Raw genomic sequence first — 20,331 nt, 5'->3', positions numbered from 1 at the left:
CGCCCTCATTGACCTCAACAGTGAACTTCCAAAAGGTAGCAAGGCCGAGGGCCAGTAAAATTAAAATTTTTCTGGAGAATCTAGAAGCAGAACCTTTTAGAAGATGGTGGTGAGCTGTCTTCTCAAACCGCTGCAACCTCTGATGTGTAGGTACACCCACAGTGCTGTTAGAGAGGGAGTTCCAGGATATTGACTCAATGACACCAAAGGAACAGTGATATATTTCCAAGTCAAGATGCGAGTGACTTGGAGGGGAATTTGCAGGTGGCGGTGTTTCCATGCCATCTGCTGCCCTTGTCCTTCCTGGGGGTAGAGGGCACAGATTTGGAAGGAATTTTCAAAGGAGACTTGGTGAGTTGCCGGGTGACAGGCAACCACAAGGGCACTGGCTGGTTGAGGTTTGGGGGGGTTTGTGAGGCATAGGGTGGAGGGTAGGTGGTGGCTGGTGGAAGGATAAATGCATTATTACTGTCCTCTGAGTGGTTTAGCCTCCATTGGACCATTGCCAGAACCCGGGGTCATGCCTCAGTCGCCTCAGCAAAGTGCTGGAGGATAGATTGTGGACATTTTTTATATTTGATTTATTGTTGTCACATGTATTGGGATACAGTGAAAAGTACTGTTTCTTGCACGCTGTACAGACCAAGCACACTGTTCATAGAGTACATAGGGGAGAAGGAAAGAAAGTAGTTTTACAATCATAGCTATGATGTAGAGAAAGATCTACTTAATAAAAGGTAGGTCCACCCAAAAGTTTTATGGCAGCAGGGAAGAAGCTGGTTTGAGTGATGGACTGGGCTTCATTCACAACCCTTTGTAGCTTCTTGCTGTGTGGAACAGAGCAGGAGCAATACCAAGCTGTGATACAACCAGAAAGAGTGTTTTCTATGGTGCATATGTAAAAATTAGTGAGAGTCATAGCAGTCATGCCGAATTTCCTTAGCCTTCTGAGAAAGCAGAGGCACTGGTGGGCTTTCTTAACTATAGCATCAGCATGGGGGGACCAGGACAAGTTTGTGGTGATTTGGGCACCCACAAATTTGAAGCTCTCGACATTTCGACTTCTTCCCCGTTGATGTAGGCAGAAGCATGTCCTCCACTATGCTTTGTGAAGTTGATGACTATCTCCTTCGTTTCTCTGACATTGAGAGAGAGATTATTGTGGTCACATCGATTTACCAGATTCTCGGGGCAAGAATCTCCGGTGCCATTGCCATCTTACCGTGTGTGGAGAGGGCTTCATGACCTCGTATGGATCGAGATCTTCCTCCTCTTGTCCACCTCCTCCAACGGACATCCAGCATAGTGCCAGAAATCCTTGCAGCATCCTCTCTACCCTGTGTTCTATAATTCAGTGTTCTTCTTTCTCTCCTCTGCAAATAATTCCACTCTGTACAACAAGCTTCTCTCTGCTCCCGAGAAAGTTAGTTTTGGTCATCTAAATCCATTACTGTTGCCGGGTGAGCCATCTGTACTTAGTGAGGCAACTTGGAAAATTCTATTACATAATTAGCACTGTAAAAATGGAGGTTGTTACCATAGCATAGGCCAGATGCAAAATAGAAATCCCTCTAGTCTTCAAAAGCAATCAATGCTTCTGAACCAGAAACCCAAAACCAAACACTAAGGATTTGAGTTAACCCCCTATGCCTAGGACTATCGGAAACAGGCAGGGGGCTAAGTTGGTGAGGGGCCCCGACCCTCATTCCCAATGTAGTCCCTCTCAGGAGGACACCAAGAACTAAAGGATGCAGATTCCAAATAACGGGAAAAAGGCATGGACATGATGTGAGGGAAAATCTTTTCACCCAGTCGGTAGGTGGAGTCTGGAACAAACTACCGGAGAAGGTGATAGAGGCAGATTCAATTGAGATGTTCAAAAGAGAATTGGATTGCTATCTGAACAGAAATAACATGCAAGGTCACGGGCATTGGGCAGGGCAGTGAGATTAGATATTTCATCAAGCCAGTGTCGACTTGATGAGCTGAAAGACCTCCTTCTACACTGTAAAGATTCTGCGATCCCTCCCCTTACTCTTTCCACCTTATTTTAGCTGAACTGAAGCACAGGGAGCTATCCTACTCGAAGAGTGGGGGCTTCATTTCAATAGCACAATGATATATTCAGAAAATGCATGTCAGTTTAATTCCAGGACTGAGGAGGATCATCCAGTTTCAGAATCATCAGCTTTTGCTGCCACCAGGCATCATTCGTCCACAAAGTGCCCAGGTAAATCCTCTTTACGGCCACACACAGATACTTCAGGATTCCCCTGTCCTTCTCTGATTGAGAACTTTGCCAGTGTTGCCCCTTTCTCCCTTTGCCATGGGCTATTTGTGTGGATTCCTGGCCTGACCTTCCAACCCACCGGCACCAGTGTCCTTCCTACTGCTTTTGGGTGCAGGCAGAGTCAGACATCCCAGCGAGGCCTGGGAGTTCAAATCTTGCTGTCCACCTTGGCCTCTGCACCCCAGTCCTTAACCTGTGTTAAAATTAGGGATCGATGTTTTAAGATTGCTCCAATAAGGAGAATAAAACAAAACCACAGAAGGCGATGCAAATAATTATGCAGAACAAAGGATGCATATTGGAATGAAAGGCATGATTTCACCATCACATCGAGTTCCATGAAATTAATTTATCTCCTGTGCAGAGAAACGTTCTTCTTTCGATCCTACACCAAGGATCAAATACAAGTTGAACGAGCTCATTTATTTTGCTACAAAAGATTTCAATGCATTGGTGAAATAGAATCAAAAAGCAACAAAACTACTAGACAGATTCATCAAACTGGATATTAATTCTTTCCAAAATGTTTCAGCAAAGCAAGTGATTTTTGAGAGGTTTTGAATTTTGCATTCTAAGTTTAAGTTTACTTATTAGTGTCACAAGCAGGCTAACATTAACACTGCAAAGAAGTCACCATGAAAATCCCCTAGCCATTGCACTCCATAGCCTGTTCAGGTATATTGAGGGATAATTTAACATGGCTAATGCACCTAACCAGCGCATCTTTCAGACTGTGGGAGGAAACCGGAGCACCCAGAGGAAACCCACACAGACACAGGAAGAACGTGCAGACTTTGCATAGAAAATGACCCAAGCTGGAAATTGAACCCGGGTCCCTGGCGCTGTGAGGCAGCAGTGGTAACCACAGTGCCACCATGTTACCCCCTTTGCATTTTTACATTTTCTCAAAGTTCTTCAAATCAACAGTGGATTTGAAACAGAGGATTGAGTGAAGAACATCCGAATGGATGGGAATAAATTGCAGGTTTCAAAATATTTTCTTAAACCATTTTGTGCACTTTTAGAATAGCTAAATGTTTCCACTCTTTGTTGAACAATTAATATTTTTAAATATGAAGAACAATGGCAAAAACCTCAAATGTCGCAAAGACTAAAACAAAATTATTTTTGTTGATTTTTTTCCTCCCTTTTTTGTTTCTCACTGCTTTCAATAACTTTACGGCCTTCTCCCTGGCAAGGAAGACTCAATGAGTAAATTTTGGCCACACCTGCTATCAATGCCATTCCATGATCAGCCATTGTGATTGAGCTGATGGGACCCTGTCAGATTTCCCAATCCCCACCTTCCCTTGAAATGTAACTATTTGTTACCACCATCAAACACATACAATGGCTTCTGTTTACTCAGGGGGTGGCACTCCCACCTCTGAGCCACAAGTTTCTGGTTTCTAGTCCCACTTCAGGGTGTGAATACAAAAAATCAAGGCTGGTCTTCCAATGTGGCACTGAGGGAGTGCTACGCTATCTTTCAGACAAGACTTTATCCTTCCAGGGTAGAAGTGAGAAATCCCAAGGAACTATTTTAAAGGCAAGCGAAGATTCTAGCCAAAATGTATTCCTCCATCAACATCATTGACACAGATATTCAGTCAATTTATCACATTGCTGTTTCTGGGAGTTTGCTGCCACATTGCCGACATTATAACGGCAACAAACTCCCCAAAGTGCTTTCATTGGCTGTGAAGCTTTGAAACATCCAGTGGTTGTGAGAAATGCTCCAGAAGGAATAATCAGTTCAAAACTTCCAAATCCCAGTAACAACCCAGTAACATTGATACTGGAGTTTCGTTTTAAGGTAAATAAGACAAGTTCAGACACATTTCACTGGTGTCCTTCATTACCAAGTTTTTGTGGAAGGGTCATTTAGCCCCAAAACTTTAAGTGTGTTTTTCTTTCTGCAGAGCTGCCAGACCGTCTGAGTTTATCCCCCATTCCCTGCAAGTATTCTTTCTTAAGAACTATTTTCTCTCTTTTTCTTATTACCAGGATTCCCTATATTCCTCAGAAGCATAGATAATGGACCTTCCTGTATGCAGTTTTGTAAATTAGGCATAACAAAGCCCCAGTTTTGGAGATCACATCCTGTGAAATTGGATCAACCATTTTTTTGGTTAGACACCTCTTCCTGGCAGCACGGCAGCACAATGGTTATCACTGCTGCTTCACAGCACCAGGGACCCAGGTTTGATTCCCCGCCTCAGGTGACTGTGTGGAGTTTGTGCATTGTCCCCATGTCTGCGTGGGTTTCCACTGGGTGCTCCGGTTTCTTCCCACATTCCAAAGACGTACATTTTAAATCGTCCCTACAGGTCCAAAGATGCGTGAATTTGAGGGAAAGTGTGTGGGGTTACGAGGATAGGGCAGGGATAAGATACTCTGTCGGAGAGTCGGTGCAGATTCAAAGGATTGAGTGGCCTTCTTCTGCACTGTCAGGATTCTATGATACTGGAGTTAGATCCGTGTAATGTAATTGAGGAACCTAATATCTGTTTTAGATTCCAGGGGTCGACCTATCCCACTCAAGATTTGTCATAACTTTTTATTTTATTCATTCACGGGACATGGGTGTCGCTGGCTAGCCAGCACTTATTGCCCATCCCTACTTGCCCTTGTTCAGAGGGCAGTTGAGAGTCAATCACATTGTTGTGGCTCTGGGGTCACATATTGGCCAGACTGGGTAAGGACGGCAGATTTCCTTCCCTGAACAGCATTAGTGACTCAGATGGGTTTTTCCAACAATCAACAATGGTTTCATGGCCATCAGCAGATTCTGAATTCTGGATTTTTTAAAATGAATTCAAATTCCACCATCTGCCGAGGCAGGATTCGAATTTGGGTCCCCCAGAACATTAGCTGAGTTCCTGGATTAATAGTCTAGTGATAATACCATGAGATGCGTAGGTAAGAGGGAGTAGTAGGTAAAATATGTAGGGATATGGGGGTAGGGCCTGTGTTCGGTGCAGACTCAATGGGCCGAAGGGCCTCTTTCTGTACTATAGGGTTCTTTGATTCTATGAACCTACGATGCAATACCTTGTCAAAGGCCTTGCTAAAGTATAATCTGTACGATTACGTATAATGATTAAGAACAGTCAACTTTGCTTTACCTTTCTGATTGACAAGAGTATGATTAGAGTTACAAATGCCAAAATAGGTTACATTTTAAATCAGAATAAATTGCCTTTTGCAATATGCGCAGGCAAAAAATTTTAGAGTGCTTGTTTTGTTTTACAGTTTCTTATCTGAACATTTAGTGGATTTCATAAGTGGGTATGAACAAAGCAAAGAACAGATTAATACCACAGTCTGTACAGGTAATATGAAAGTATAGACATGTTCAGATAACCGTGTAAATCAGTCTCCAACCAATTGATTTTTCAAGAGAAAAATTACAGCAGACACTAGATTCCATTGAGAAAGCTAAAAGAGATACACTTGTTCTGAGGTACACTTAAATATTAACGCATGTTGCTGTCAATTCTCAGACACCTGGGTGTAACTATTCACAAAAGTAAGCCAGAGGCTTACTATTCAGCCAGGTTCAATAGAATAACATTTGATATTGACACTTACTGTTGCCAGAAAATAAGAAGGTCGCTGAAAGGATCAAATACAGTCTTGAATTCCGCTGGTTCATGTTACCTTTGCAGAAAGTGTGCATACAAAATTATTGTGCTCTGATTTCCTCTCTCACTCAAAGAAGCGTCACCATTTCCTGTTTCCTGTAAGTGTTTCTGACTCTTAATATTTCTTCAGGAGTTGCTTTTTGAGTGATCTTTTTAGGAAGTGATGCAATGCAACTTGTGCTAGCTGCTGTGCCAGGTTGATTCGTCCTCAAGGTGTTTTTTTTTCTTATTTGGCTCCAGAAAGGCAATTTCTGCAGCTTTTTTTAATTAAATCTTTTTAAAAAAATGCAGCCTCTCCAAACCCTGGAGGAGATACATCTTTGTTATCTGCTGCAGTTTGTGAACACGGGATGTGACTGTTTTATCAAAAGCATCATTATGCTGTGTAATGTTTTGATAAGTTTCTAATACAGGATGAAGACTATCCTGCTAGCTAATTAAATCCATTCCTTCCTGCCATGTGAGAAGGTCACAAATATTGATCTTTCTTCCAGGTGTTGATAAATCCCCAACTTCAGATCCGCCAGGAAGAGGAGATTAAAATATAAACTGTTCACATTATTGCTCAGCCAAAAGTTACATCCAAAATTAGCCAGTTTCCCATGGACCACAATGTGAAGATGTAATTCAATCCTCATCTGAATGTCATTATGTTCTGTCCTTTATGTTATACTAGTTTGATATTATTTTGTGTGTTTCTCTAAATTAGGTAATAGAGAAAATAGAGTTCCTTCGAAAAAGGAATTTTTCTGTGCACAGTTTGAAAGTTGAGAGATGCAAAACTGATGCACCACAACTAAGGGTGTAATTAACGAATGATTTGTTCCAGGAGAAACCCTTGCCATGGGAACAGATGAAAGTCTGTCTTGTGCACCGCTAGGCACTGGAAGGGAAATAATAGACAGCATAAGAGGAGCAATTTTAATGCCAACTGGTTGTTTTTCATATCTGTGCCATTGAGACCCTCCTTTCTGCCCTGCTCAGCAGAAGACCGTGCCCATGCCACCGATACCAACTGTAATTCACTTGTGCTGGGTCCATGTGCAAGCTTCTTCCACATAGAATCATAGGGGTGAATTTTCCCGTTTCACCTGCCATAAGAATCGGAGCGGGCGGGTGGGCGGGGGGAGGGGGGGATGAACCACGAAAAGGTCCATTGACCCCAGGTGGGATTTTCCAGTTTCAGGGCGAGCAAGGCCAGAAAATCCTGCCCATGGAATCTCTGCAGTGCAGTGCCTTAATGACTCTTGGCCTGTGGCTCTGACATCCATCATTACTATGTGCTTTGAAAGGCCAGTCATGTCACGAATCAATTCCAGCCTTCCGGCTTGCCTGGATCCACTACACTTTGCCTACTGCCACAACACGTGCACCGCAGACACCATCTCCCTGGCCTGCACTCAACCCTGGAACACCTAGATAACAGACACATACGTCAGAGTCCTATTTATTGACTACAGCCTTCAACACCATTATTCCCATGAAACTCATCTCCAAACTCCATGGCGTGGGCCTCGGCACCTCCCTCTGCAACTGGATCCTGAACTTCCTAACTCACAGACCACAATCAGTAAGGATAGGCAACAACACCTCCTCCATGATCATCCTCAACACCAGTGCCTCACAAGGCTGTGTTCTCAGCTCCCTATTATATTCCTTATATACCTATTACTGTATGGCCAAATTCCCCTCCAATTCGATTTTCAAGTTTGCTGACAACACCAGTGAAGTGGGTCGGATCTCAAACAATGACAAGGCAGGGTACAGGAATGAGATAGAGAATCTGGTGAACTGGTGCAGCAACAATAATCTCTCCCTCAATGTCAACAAAATGAAAAAGATAGTGATTGACTTCAGAAAGCGTAGAGGAGAACATGCCCACATCTACACCAATGGGGACAAAGTAGAAAGGGTGAGAGTTTCAAGTTTTTAGGTGTCCAGATCACCAACAACCTGTCCTAGTCCCCCCATGCCAACATTATAGGGATAAAAGCCCACCAAAGCCTCTACTCTTTCAGAAGACTAAGGAAATTTGGCATGTCAGTACCATTCTCACTAGCTTTTACAGATGCACAATAGAAAGCATTCTTTCTGGTTGTATCACAGCTTGGTATGGCTCCTGCTCTGTCCACGACTGCAAGAAACTACAAAATGCCATGAATGTAGCCCAATCCATCAAGCAACCAGCCTCCCATCCATTGACTCTGTCTACACTTCCCGCTGCCTCGGCAAAGCAGCCAGTATAATTAGGGACTCCACACACCCCGGACATTCTCTCTTCTACCTTCTTCCATTGGGAAAAAGACACAAAACTCTGAGGTTACATGCCAACCGACTCAAGAATGGCTTCTTCCCTGCTGCCATCGGGCTTCTGAATGGACTTACGCTGCATTAAATTGATCTTTCTCTACACCCTAACAACGACTGTAACACTATAATCTGCGCTTTCTCATTTCCTTCTCTATGAACAGTATGTTTTGTCTGTATAGTGCACAAGAAACAATACTTTTTACTGCATGCTAATACACGTGACAATAATAAATCAAATCAAAAAGAGGCCACTCAGCACAATGAGACTGCACTGAATCTGTAACAGGGTATCTTACCAAAGCCCATTGCCCCCACCCATTCTGTAACTCTGTGCATTTACCATGGCCAATCCACCCAACCTGCACATTTTGGACTGTGGAAGGAAACCAGAGCACCCAGAGGAAACCCAGGCAGACATGGGGAGAACGTGCAGACTCCGCACAGACAGTGACTCAAGGCCAGAATCGAACCCAGGTCCCTGGTGCTGTGAGGCAGCAGTGCTAACTACTGTACCATTGTGCAGCCCTTGTGTAAAACCACAGCCAAAGCCAAGGATTGAATTAGCTGCTGGGAAAGTTGGAGTGCTTGGTGTTGAATGCTCAGAAGGATTTATTGCTGAGAAAAACTGAGGGAAAAGAGAAAAGGAATTTAGGATTGCAATGTCAGACCAGATAGCTCACAGAATCATTACAGCACAGAAGGAGACCAGTTGGCCCATCGTGTCTGTGCCAGCTCTCCAAAAGAGCATTCCAGCTTAGTGCTATTCACCTGCCTTTACTGCTCATCCCTGTCCATTATTTCTATTCAAGTAACTAAATTCTACCAGCTACTGTGGTGGGATTTGAACCTGTGTCTCCAGAGCATTAGGACTGGGCCTCTAGATTACTACTCCAATGACATTCCCACTATACTGTCTTTGGAAGCCATACAGCCTGCTGAATGTTTGCCAGTTGAATTGAGAGGTGACAGGTAATCTGTAAGCCACCAGAGAGACTGAGTTTTTGATGGGCTCATTGTTGTAAATTATGGGGATGGTACAAGTTAACTATTATTCTGTATAATTAGAATGTGTGGGACCTGGCGTCTGGTTCCTTTAAGGAGAGAGCATTTGAAAGAGTCACATGACTTGGGCTGACCAATCAGAGACTGAATTGGGGCTTCACTCCAACTTGTCTGGGCTTGTTCCAGCAGTTAGATCATAGAGTTATGTCTGGAAAAATTGAATCTCTATCAGCCTGTAAATATCTTTTCGTTATTAATGTCTATAGTTTGTTCTTAATTGATGGTGCCAGGTTACTGCAACAATCAAAGATAGTTTCACCACTAATGAGACTAGCTTTTGGTTCTGTATTTATTAATGGATTTTAAAATCCACCAGTTGCCATGGTGTGATTTGAATCTCTGCCTCCAAAGCGTCAGCCAAGGCCTCTGGATTTCTCATCCAGTCACATTATCAAAATGCCACCTAAGTGTGGCTGTATAATTATGAATGCAAGAAGGAATTGGGGCCTGAGAAAGGTGCACTGATGTAAATGGGATGATTGTATGTCAGTGAGTATGGCAGATGATTGTATGTCAGTGTGGGATTGTATGTCAGTATGGGATGATTGTATGTCAGTATGGCAGACCTGTGCACTTCCTGATGTAGCAAAGAGCACAGTCCAGAAACAAAACTACTCCCAACAGCTTTACACAACAGCTTCCAGCTATTTCACTTCGCTGCTTCTCGCATCAAAGTTTAGCCTGCTCTTGTCAACAAGTATCATTTCTTTTTACCTATTGACTTTACAAAAAGAGGGTTTGGCTCCTGAGCTGGTGCAGGAGAATGGTGCCATTTAACTTGAGTCGCTGACAGATTTTGTGTTCACCCCAGTGGTTTCTCTCACATTTTGAAACATGGGAGAAAAGGAGCAACTGCTCAAGATATTTGACTACCTTTCCCAGAAATCACCATCATACACTGTGTGAACCAAAGCTAGGGATCAATATTCCACACTTCCACATTAAGCTACATCCAACCAATACAAAAAAAATCCTCAGACGAGTTAGCTGGAAAAACCATCCAGGCATTTAAATCTGCCATGAAAAAGCAGTCCTCCAGGCCTTTACAACTTCAAATAGCCTATTTTCTACTATTGTATGGAACAATTCCTCATGCCACTACAGGAGTTATCCTGTTGAATTGCTCATGGGAAGACATCTTCAGATCTAAATTTCCAAATTTGGTGGGGAGGCTGGAGAACATACAGTAGAAACATCATGACTCCACCCAGGTTGAGAGGGCTTTTCAGGTGAAACATCTGGTATGTCAGAAAACCCGGTCTGAATGAATCCCTGGGATGAACCTGACCATGACAGGCCACTGTCATATATAGTTGAAGTACAAGGGAAGAGAATGACAAAGGGAAGAGAACCATGCACAGTACCCCAAATGAGCACTCTGTACCTGCTACACCTTAGTGTGGCTGCAGCGATTGAGGTGGAACTGAATCCAGTAACCCTGAGGGGGGGCTGAGTAATATTCTGGTGGGAATTGGTGAGATTACCAGCACGAGTGCTCCTGTGCAGCCTTCCTGCTGTCATTCAAATCAAAACCACTTCAACTGACCCAGCACCTGATGAAAAATGATAGCGTTCTCAAAGAATTAGAAAGTTTCCAGATAGACTTACTTTATGAGAGACAGAATTAAGTTTCCCTTTTTGCTGTCTACTGTAGTGAACAGTTCTGTTGTGATTGCAAAATTCTAATTAATGACTTAAAGGGGAAGCGATGTGGTGACATTCCCCTTTAAGGGATGAGTTATCGGGGGTGACATGACCTATCAGACCAATCATGGCAAGACGCATGAATGGAGAATGGGAGCAGGAATTTTCTGGGATTTGGAGTCCAGGAGTGGTGGAGTTTGGAAGCATTCTTATTTCTGCCTTGTATTAGCTTTTTTCCTCAAATAAACCCTTGTTCATTTATCATTTATCTGCCTTGTTGGTCATCAGTTTTGTACAGCTATTAAATCCTTGTCCAATTATTTCCATTGAGGAAAATAAATACTTATCTTTATATGGTGCCTCTTATAGCCTCAGGACATCCCAGAGTGCCTTACAGCCAATAAAGTACTTTTGAAGTCTGGTCTCTGTTATAACGTAGAAGACACTTTAGCTAATCTTCTCACAGCAAACTCTCACAAACAGCAAAACTGACCAGATAATTTGTTTCTTGATGTTGATTGAAGGATAAATATTGGCCAGCACACATGTCATCTGCCAAGTGGATATCAGCGTTGAGATGACAGATGTTAAAACTGAGAAATGGCTATCACTGAAGTGGAAGGGTTACACAGAGGGAGGGGTGGGGAGCAAGTCAATATCTGTAGTAGTCCTGGCAAGTATGGCATTGGTCACCACAGAGATAGATTTGTGGACAGCAGATTATGAAACCTGGGACTTGTCTCCTCTGCAACGAGCCACAGGCAAAGAAGTTCAGGACTGTGATGCTCTGGTCCCCACTAAGGCAATTATTTTCTCTGTCTGGCTATTCTCCCTGGTAGCCCTCATCCCTGTTCCCTTAAATCTAAAGGATGTATATTTGAACAAGTCTAGTGGACACCTGGTTCAGCCAGACACACGCGGAAAGGTCTGACTGGACTCACGTAAAGCACCGCTGTTCTCATCTGCCACATTACAACTGCTTGGACTGCAAAGACACTTTCTTGTCTCTGCTGTAAACCTTCTTCTTGAACATCTGCTCTCCGTTTTCTGCAGCCTCACCAAATAAAAGTGCAAAGAGATCACAAGCTTTGTGTGTCTAAAATTAGAATGATCCAATCAGCAGCCTTCTCCTAGCCCACTGACATCTTCTAGTGTACCTCCTGCCTGGCCCTGGACTCTCAACTCTTTCTTATTTCCCTTTTAAGTCCTCTCAACCCATTCAGAGCTCACTGCCCATGAGGTCCACCTCCTGTTTCATTGATCCTATTCCCACTACACTGCTGACCATCTGACTTCTCTCTCTGATCCTCATGTTAATTGGGAGTATTAATGGTAGTCTCACTTCAGATACCATCTCCGTCTCCTTCGAAACCATTGTCATCACCCATCTCTTCAGTCCTAGACATCCCCTTACAGGGATCAAGGGATATGGGGGGAAGACAGGATCAGGATATTGAATGCGATGATCAGCCATGATCAAAATGAATGGTGGAGCAGGCTCGAAGAGCCGAATGACCCACCCCTGCTTCTATTTTTGATGTTCCCATGTTACTTATGAATAACTGCCTCATCTCTCCTTTCCCCCTGCAAAGTCCTGAAAGGTACGGTTACCATCAAAATCCATGTCCTGGAATTTCGTGTTTGAAAGCCTCCAATCAGGAACTGCACTGACCTAGTACTGAAATAGCTTTTATCAAAGTCATAAATGACATCCTATGTGACTGTAACAAAGGTAAATGATCATTTCTCATTCTGCAGTCTGCGACATGGTTGACCACACTATCCTCCTCCAATATCTCTCTGCTGTCCTGCGATGTGGGACTGTTCTCTCCTGGTTATCAATGTAATCATTGCCGGATTGCTTCTCTTCCTGCCCTCAGACAGTCACCTCTGGTGTTCCCCAAGATCTATCCTTGGCTTCCTCCAATTTCTCATCTACATGCTGCCCCCTGGTGACACCATTGAAAAGTACAGCATTCCTTTTCACTTGTACATTGACAATACCCAGTCCCAGTTCCCCACCGCCCGTCAACTCTCCCACTGTCGCTAAATTGTCTGACCATTCAGCTGACAGCCAGTACTTCTCCTTAGAAAGACGGAGATTAAGGGGGGGATCTGATAGAGGTGTATAAAATAATGAAGGGTATAGATAGAGTCAACAGTGGCAGGCTTTTTCCTAGATTGGAGACAAATATCACGAGAGGTCACGATCTAAGGGTGAGGGGGGAGAAGTATAATTTGGATACTAGAGGAAGGTTTTTCACACAGAGGGTCGTGGGGGTATGGAACGCGCTACCAAGTAAGGTGGTGGAGGCAGGCACGCTGGACTTGTTTAAGGTTTACTTAGATAGGCACATGAATGAAACAGGGATGGAGGGTTATATAAGACAGTTTTAAATAAGGGTCAGAGCCTCGGGTCGATACTGGAAATGTAATAGTAGATGTTAATGTCTTGTCTCTCTTAATCCACAGGTGTGTCGGTTCACCTTGTTGTCTGACGAGGGGCATGCACACGGTGGGGCGTGCGTGGGCTGCTCTTGGATGTTTCGAGAGTGGCCTAGTACTTCGCGTTGCTGTGTGTGCTTAAAACTGGACCAGCAGACGGGCAGCACAACAGCTCAGTGACTATCACTGCTAGCTGTGCAGATACATGGATTTGGGCCTGTGTCTGTGGGAGTTTGCACATTCTCCCTGTGGTTGCGTGGGTTTCCTCCGGGTGCTCTGGTTTCCTCCCACACCCCAAAGATGTGCTCTTAGGCTGATTGGTGTAACAAATTGTCCCTAAACTATTCCCCCCTGAATCTGGTTACAATAGGGGTACCACGCGCATACACATGGGGCAAGGTAGGTGTAGGAAAATGCTTTGTTAAGATGGCAGGCGGGCTCGTTGGGCCGAAGGGCCTGTTTCCCGTGCCAGGTTGTTCTTTGTTCTTTGTTCTTTTGTTCTTTGTACTGGATGAGCAGAAAGCTATTCCAACTAAAAATTGGGAAGACCAAATGTTTTATTTTTAGTCCTGACTCCGAACTCCATTCCTGAACGACTGATTCCATCCCTTTCACTGGCAATACTCTGAGAATAAACTAGACTATTTGCAAACTTAGTGTCATATCTGATCTTCCAGTCACATATCAGATTATCACTAAGATTGCCTATTTCCCCCCATGTAACATTGCTCAACTTTGATCCTATCTCAACTCATCTGTTGCTGCAATTCTTACTGGTGTCTTTGTTACGTCTAGATTTAACTATTCCAATACACTCCTGACAAGTATTCCACATTCTACACTCTATAAACTTGCAGTAACCCAAAACCCTGTAGGCTGTGCCCCAAATTGCATCAAGTCCCATTGGCCTATCACCCCTGTGCTCACCAAACTATGCAGGCAGCCAGTGAATGCCATGTGTTGATTTAAAACTTCCTTGTTTTCAATTCCACTATGCCCTCATCCCAGTGATCTTCTCCAGCCGCGCAACTCCTGTGATATCAACACTCATCTAATTCTGGTCTCTTGAGCATCCCCAATTTTAATCATTCCAGCATTGATGGCTGAGGCTTCTGCTCCCAAAGCCTCAAACTCTGGAATTTTGGCCTTAAATCTCTCTGCTTCTTTGCCTTAATTTTCTGCTTTAAGATACTTGTTTAAATGTACATCTTTGATCAAACTTTTGAACACCGATGTAATATCCTCTAAATGTGGCTTAGTGTCATATTTTATAATGGTCCTATGAAATTGACTGTTTTGTTACATTTAAGGTGCTACATAAATCTGGTATGGTTGATATGAACATGTTGAATGAGTGAGCAAGAGGGTGGCAGATAAAGTATAATATGGACGAAATATGAAATTGCAGGATTGGTTTGAATTTGGACAAAAGCTTGACAGTTAACTGTTTTCTGGTGCATTCTCCATCTCAAAACCTCTACCAATCAGAATCTACTTGCCAACCAATCAGCATTCTCTTCTCATCTAGTATACATTGTCATTCCCTTTTACTAACGATATTCTTGCAAACTCTTCTGATGAGTGCCAGACAAAAGCTTCAACAGCATGTCTTTTTTCTCAGCAATGCTCAGGTTCTGTATCACCAAATGATTATAAATATGAAATTACTCAGTTCTGTATAAAAATGGAAAAATTAAATATTTTTAAACAGTGTGAAATTAAATATCCACATAAAAAGATTTTAAAAATTAACATGTTTGTACAAGCAGGGAAGTAATAAGCACATTGGTCTTTATTGCAAGGGGATTGGAGTACAAGAACAAGTAAGTCTTGCTACAATTGTGCAGGGCTTTAGTGAAGTCATAGCTGGAATAGTGTTTATAATTTTGGTCTCCATACTTTCTCAATGGAAGTTCACTGGATTGATTCCTGGAATGAAAGGAATGTCCTGTGAGGCAAAATTGAGTAGATTAGAACTGTATACTTTGGGGTTTAAAAAGATATGAGGTGAGATTTATACTGTACGGCTGGGGGCTGGGGCTGGGGCTGGGGGGGCACGGGTGGTGGAATGGTGACGTTGGGAGTGGAGTGTTGTGTAATTAACCAAGATGTCATAGACTAAAGGACAAATGGAATGTAAATAGTGATGATAAAGGCTGGGATTGATGCTGATAGTGTCCATACAGAGATTGGAATGTGTAAATGATAGAACAAAGGTACAGAATTTCAAAGGACAACCTGAGGCATGTACTAGATGGTAATAGTGAGGTGGTGGGGGGGAATAAAATAAAACATAATAAAATAATATTCTGTGATACTGTGACAGGGTAGATGCTGATCAGCTCTTCCCCTAGCTGGACAGTCTATAACTGGGCGGCATATACTCAGGATGAGTGATCAATCATTTAGGACTGAGATGAGGGGGAGCTTCTTTCCTTTTTCTCTATCCCAGAGGCTGGAGATGTATAATCATACGTTTATCCAAGACTGAATCAAGGGATTTGGAAATTGGGTTTAAAAGTACAGTTGAGATCAGCCCTGATCTTATTGAATAGCAGAGCAGGCTCGAGGTAACTATACCGTCTACAGCTGCTCCCAGTTTTAATAGTCTTTAGAGTTACTTTTCAGGGCAATCATTCAGTCCATCAAAGTTACTGCACCCAGAAATATTGCTAAATTCTGTTCCGTTCCTCCCCCACTGCAGCCTTTCCAATTTCACCATTCTGTTGTTACTTAAGATTCAAAGCTTGTTGTTTCAGTTACTCTTGCTGCAAGTCTATTGTGCGCACTAAGAAGAATTCCTATCATCAGGCACAAATTTATTTTTTGTTAACTTGAATCCACATCCTCTTTATTTCTAGTCTTATTATTGATAGAAATAATATTAAAAATAAATGTAAAGATTAACCTTTTCCATTTTCATAAATATTTGATATGATTCTATATGTATACCTTTCAGATAGTTTGACCTTGATACTTAGGAAGGCAGCAAGGTTTGAGTTAATGGACAGCAGCAGAATTATATCTTTTCTAGAATTGAATGGCCAGAGCTGATTTAAATGTATGAACTCTGTTTCCTGTCTGCAGACAGATTGAGAAACTGGTGAGCTATCAGGGGATTGGGAGGTCTGTAGCTCAAGGTCACAGCCAAGATGTGGAGAGGAGGGAGAAAAAACTTGGGTCTGGGGGACATATCTGGGTGGGATTTGCCTGGAGAAATCAGAAATCCAGCTACAATTAGTAGCGTGCTGCCTCACTAACAGCTTTTATTATATACCCAGCCTCCCTTCCAAATCCCCCCCCACCCCTACTCCCAGACCTGTCTCCAGAGAACAGGTTAATGGGCTGCCCTCCAACCCTCCACTGTTAGAGCTAAGAGTTTGTACATTAAGTGAGTGGGGTGGGATAACTTAGATTAATTCCAGTGTTTCTCACCATTCCGACACTTGATGCTGGAGTTCAGCATTAGGGTTCGTCTTTGTGTGATTCCAATGCTTGAACATCTCCTTTCCTCTCAGCACCTTGAACTGTTTTGGACCCAGGGCAGGCATGCCAAGCACAGCCTCTAAATCGGTGTACAATACCCAAGCACAACTTAACACTTCCCCCAACCCCTGCTCCCATACCTGTGTCTCTGTGCACCCTTCCCTAGTAATCCGCCCCCCCACTACCCACCTCCAACCATGAGCTCCTGTCCACCTTTCCCCAACCTGAAGGGGAGAAATAGTAAAAACTGGGAAATAAGTCTACTGGTCCAAACTGTTACATCCCAGCCACGTGTCGCTGTCCACCTCTCCTTCCCTCACCTCCTCCTCACTACCCTCCACCCAGACACATTGAGAAACTGGTGAGCGATGAGGGGATTGGGAGGTCTATAGCTTCCGGCCCTTTCCACTGCCTCTGTCTCGTCTCACCTCTCCCCATGCCCCTCCATATCCAAATAAGCCTTTACCTTTCTGCTGATCTTGCCTGGGCAGCCTTGGCATTGAGTTGGAGCAGCAGTATACAGCAGGGAGAAAGATAGGCAAGGACTGTGCACACAAAGTTCGAGGTGATGATTGAAGTGCAGGTCACCAAGCGCATGGCACATATATCTGTGACTCATGCCAGTCTAATTTGCCATTAGAGTGGCCATTTGATCTGGAAAGGGGGATGTGATGGTGCCGGGCTGAGATTTTAGTGAGTATTTGTGATATTCAGATGCAGTTCTCAACATGAGATGGTGGGCTACCCGACCTGCCATGAAAGTCGAGAGCTGGAAACTTCAATCATCGGTGGGTGACAGATTTTTGGCCACACTCTGAATATTCCTGTTCCACCCCCCCGCCCACCCAGGACACCCACTGCTGCACTGACTGGAAACTGCCCCCCCCCTGATATTTGAAGATGCTCTTACAGAGCAACAACATGATGAAGTATCTCCAGAGGGTCTAAGCCAGTACGGAGTCAAATACAGGGTTGTGCCATCTGCTATAAAGACATCAGCTTCTAGCACATACTATAGAAGTGGCAAAACAAGTGGCAGAACCACAAAGCTGCATATCCGTTTCCCTTTCCTTTCACTTTTAAATATTTCTTAATCCCTTTTCCTTTCAACCCTGCCACAGACTGGGCCGCAATGCTCTTTGAGCCTTTCAAAGTGTTGTTTTTCTCTCCACAAGTATTAATTTTTCCCACCCTTTGAAATGTAATTTATACACAATTTTCTGCTGCCAACACTCCACTGCCAGCCCGCCCACCGCCCCCAACAAATTTGAATGCCCCAGCACCTGACCAAATCGACACCAGAATCTGTGAATAGTTTTACAAGTAAACCTACCCAGGAATTTGAGTGCGAGGGGCATATTAAAATTCAGACAGTTAGCGTTAGTTGTTAATATTTCAGACATGGTTTACTTTACACCAGGAGCTGAAAATGATTTCCAGACAAACTCATTGCACTATTCAGTGTCCAACAAGAGAAGGGCGCTCTCAAAACATGAAATAAAAATACCTTTTTGAGTTGTCAGCTGGCTGCAGTGCCATGGGTCGCGTGTTGCTGCAGATGTTTTGTTTAAATCTGGTCTGACCTCCAGAACCAAAAGAAGAGAGTGTGGAATTCTAAGGATTTCCCCACCATTATGAGGGATGTTAGGCATTTCTCCAGAGATATTAGTGGTGATATAATTACTCATATAAGATGCAGAGTGTTGGAACTTGACCCAGGGAGAAAACGTGATACTAAAATCCAGTGGCATTCTCAGTATCCACACTGAGAGTTTAATGCAAACAAGAAGTATAAATGCAATGTCAGGAGGCAAATGCAATAATCTGAAACTGATTTGCCCACACACATGATTCACTTTGCTCATAAGTGCAACATTTTGAAATTATCTAATACATTCTAAGAACTTCTTGAATCTACAACATGGTTCTGCTGAAAGTTCCTAGCAGAAAAGAGTGTCTACTTTCTATTTGTCATCAAAACAGGATTTTAACTCAGCCCCTCTGACAGGGGCGAGGTTAGTAGGTAGTTAAAATAGAGCTGGAAACTTAATCTGCATTCCTGATTTGTTCCTGCCCATGACCACTATGCCAGGATTTTCCTGTCCCACTCTCTTCTGGAAATTCCCACCCAAAGTCAGCGGAACTTTGGCCATCAGCTTTTTCATTGTGCCCTTGACAGTTCCCGCCACGGGTGGGACTGGAAAATCCTAGCCTATTCTTACATGTTGGGATGGCCATGGAATCAAATACAGGGACTTAACAATCTTTTTACAAATTGGGGTCTTATGAAGCTATTGTGATCCGACACAAATGTAATTAAAAGTTGTGATGGTCTCACCCAGTGCTGGGCCGTTAGTTAATGATAGCAAGCAAATCTGGGGACAGAGGCGTCCCTGCAAATTATCAAAACAGACTGTGGCCTTCATTTGATCCAGGTGTTCTTGGCCTTTTTCCAATTGCAGCATCAAACCGAATCCTTCCAAGGCCTTTACCTGAGTGCTAGGTACTGATGCTAGCAGCTGTCCTACCTAAAGGGAGGCGGTGATGTAGTGATATTATCACTGGGCTAGACCCAGAGTAATGCTCTGGGGACCCGGGTTCAAATCCCATCGTGGCAGATTTAAATCCAGATAAAAAATCTGGAATTAAGAATTTACTGATGACCATGAAATGATTGTCAATTGTTGTAACAACACACTACTAATATCCTTTAGGGAAAGAAACCTGCTGTCCTTACCCGGTCTGGTCTCCAGTCCGGTCTGGACTCCAATCACAGCAACGTGGTTGAGTCTTAAACGCCCTCAGGGACGGGCAATAGTCAGTGACACCCACATCCCATGAACGTATAAAAAAAATCTCCGGCCCACACAGCACTTCACATTCAGGCTAGAGACTGTTGGATCTGATGCAGATGAGGTCTGGAAGCTGAAATCTCCCAGACATCAAGCTGCAGAGGACCAGGACCAGCACTTTGAGGTCAGCATTGGTCACTACCCTCAGGACTTAGGCTGGGAATTATCATCCAAGGCTATGATCGCTGGTTGGGACTTGCACAATTCATCATAACCATGCGGGGCATGAACTGCTCCTTTACCTTTCTGAACTGTTTAGCTGCTGGCAATCTTCACCTTTTACTTTCTAAATTCATCGTTACTCAGTGAAATTCCTTCCGTGTATTTTGTTCAGTTTGATCCGTTAGTGATGCAGGTTTTGCTGATGCAGTCTGTCATTTGGAGTAAATAACATAATTTTTCTTGGAAATTGTTCTGCAAGTTGATATCAAGCGTTCATGGCTCTGAATTCTGCACCGACTGCCTAAAAAAGCAAGAACAAGAGCATCCAATGTCCTCTTCAGGAGGGCACAAGGAGAAGCAGCTTTCACCATTCCTAAATGTGGATTATAGAGGTGAGCAAGCATTAACATATTTTATGCATAAAGTAAAGGAA

At 43.4% G+C, this 20,331-nt stretch overlaps 1 protein-coding gene across 1 annotated transcript in view; it reads right to left on the bottom strand.

The window, feature by feature from the left end:
- tmem154 (transmembrane protein 154) overlaps positions 1-6,019 on the bottom strand; it is a 38,938-nt gene extending 32,919 nt beyond the window's left edge. The window contains exon 1 of the mRNA XM_080199477.1: positions 5,885-6,019. Coding sequence (XP_080055603.1) covers positions 5,885-5,972 — 88 coding nt within the window. The 5' untranslated portion in view covers positions 5,973-6,019. The remainder of the gene's footprint in view (positions 1-5,884) is intronic.
- Positions 6,020-20,331: the final 14,312 nt, after the last annotated feature.

The sequence above is a fragment of the Carcharhinus amblyrhynchos genome, chromosome 1 (assembly GCF_965287045.1).
Source record: "Carcharhinus amblyrhynchos chromosome 1, sCarAmb.v2.hapA, whole genome shotgun sequence".
NCBI classification, from domain to species: Eukaryota; Metazoa; Chordata; class Chondrichthyes; order Carcharhiniformes; family Carcharhinidae; genus Carcharhinus; species Carcharhinus amblyrhynchos.
This window is presented reverse-complemented; position numbering and strand designations above follow the sequence as displayed.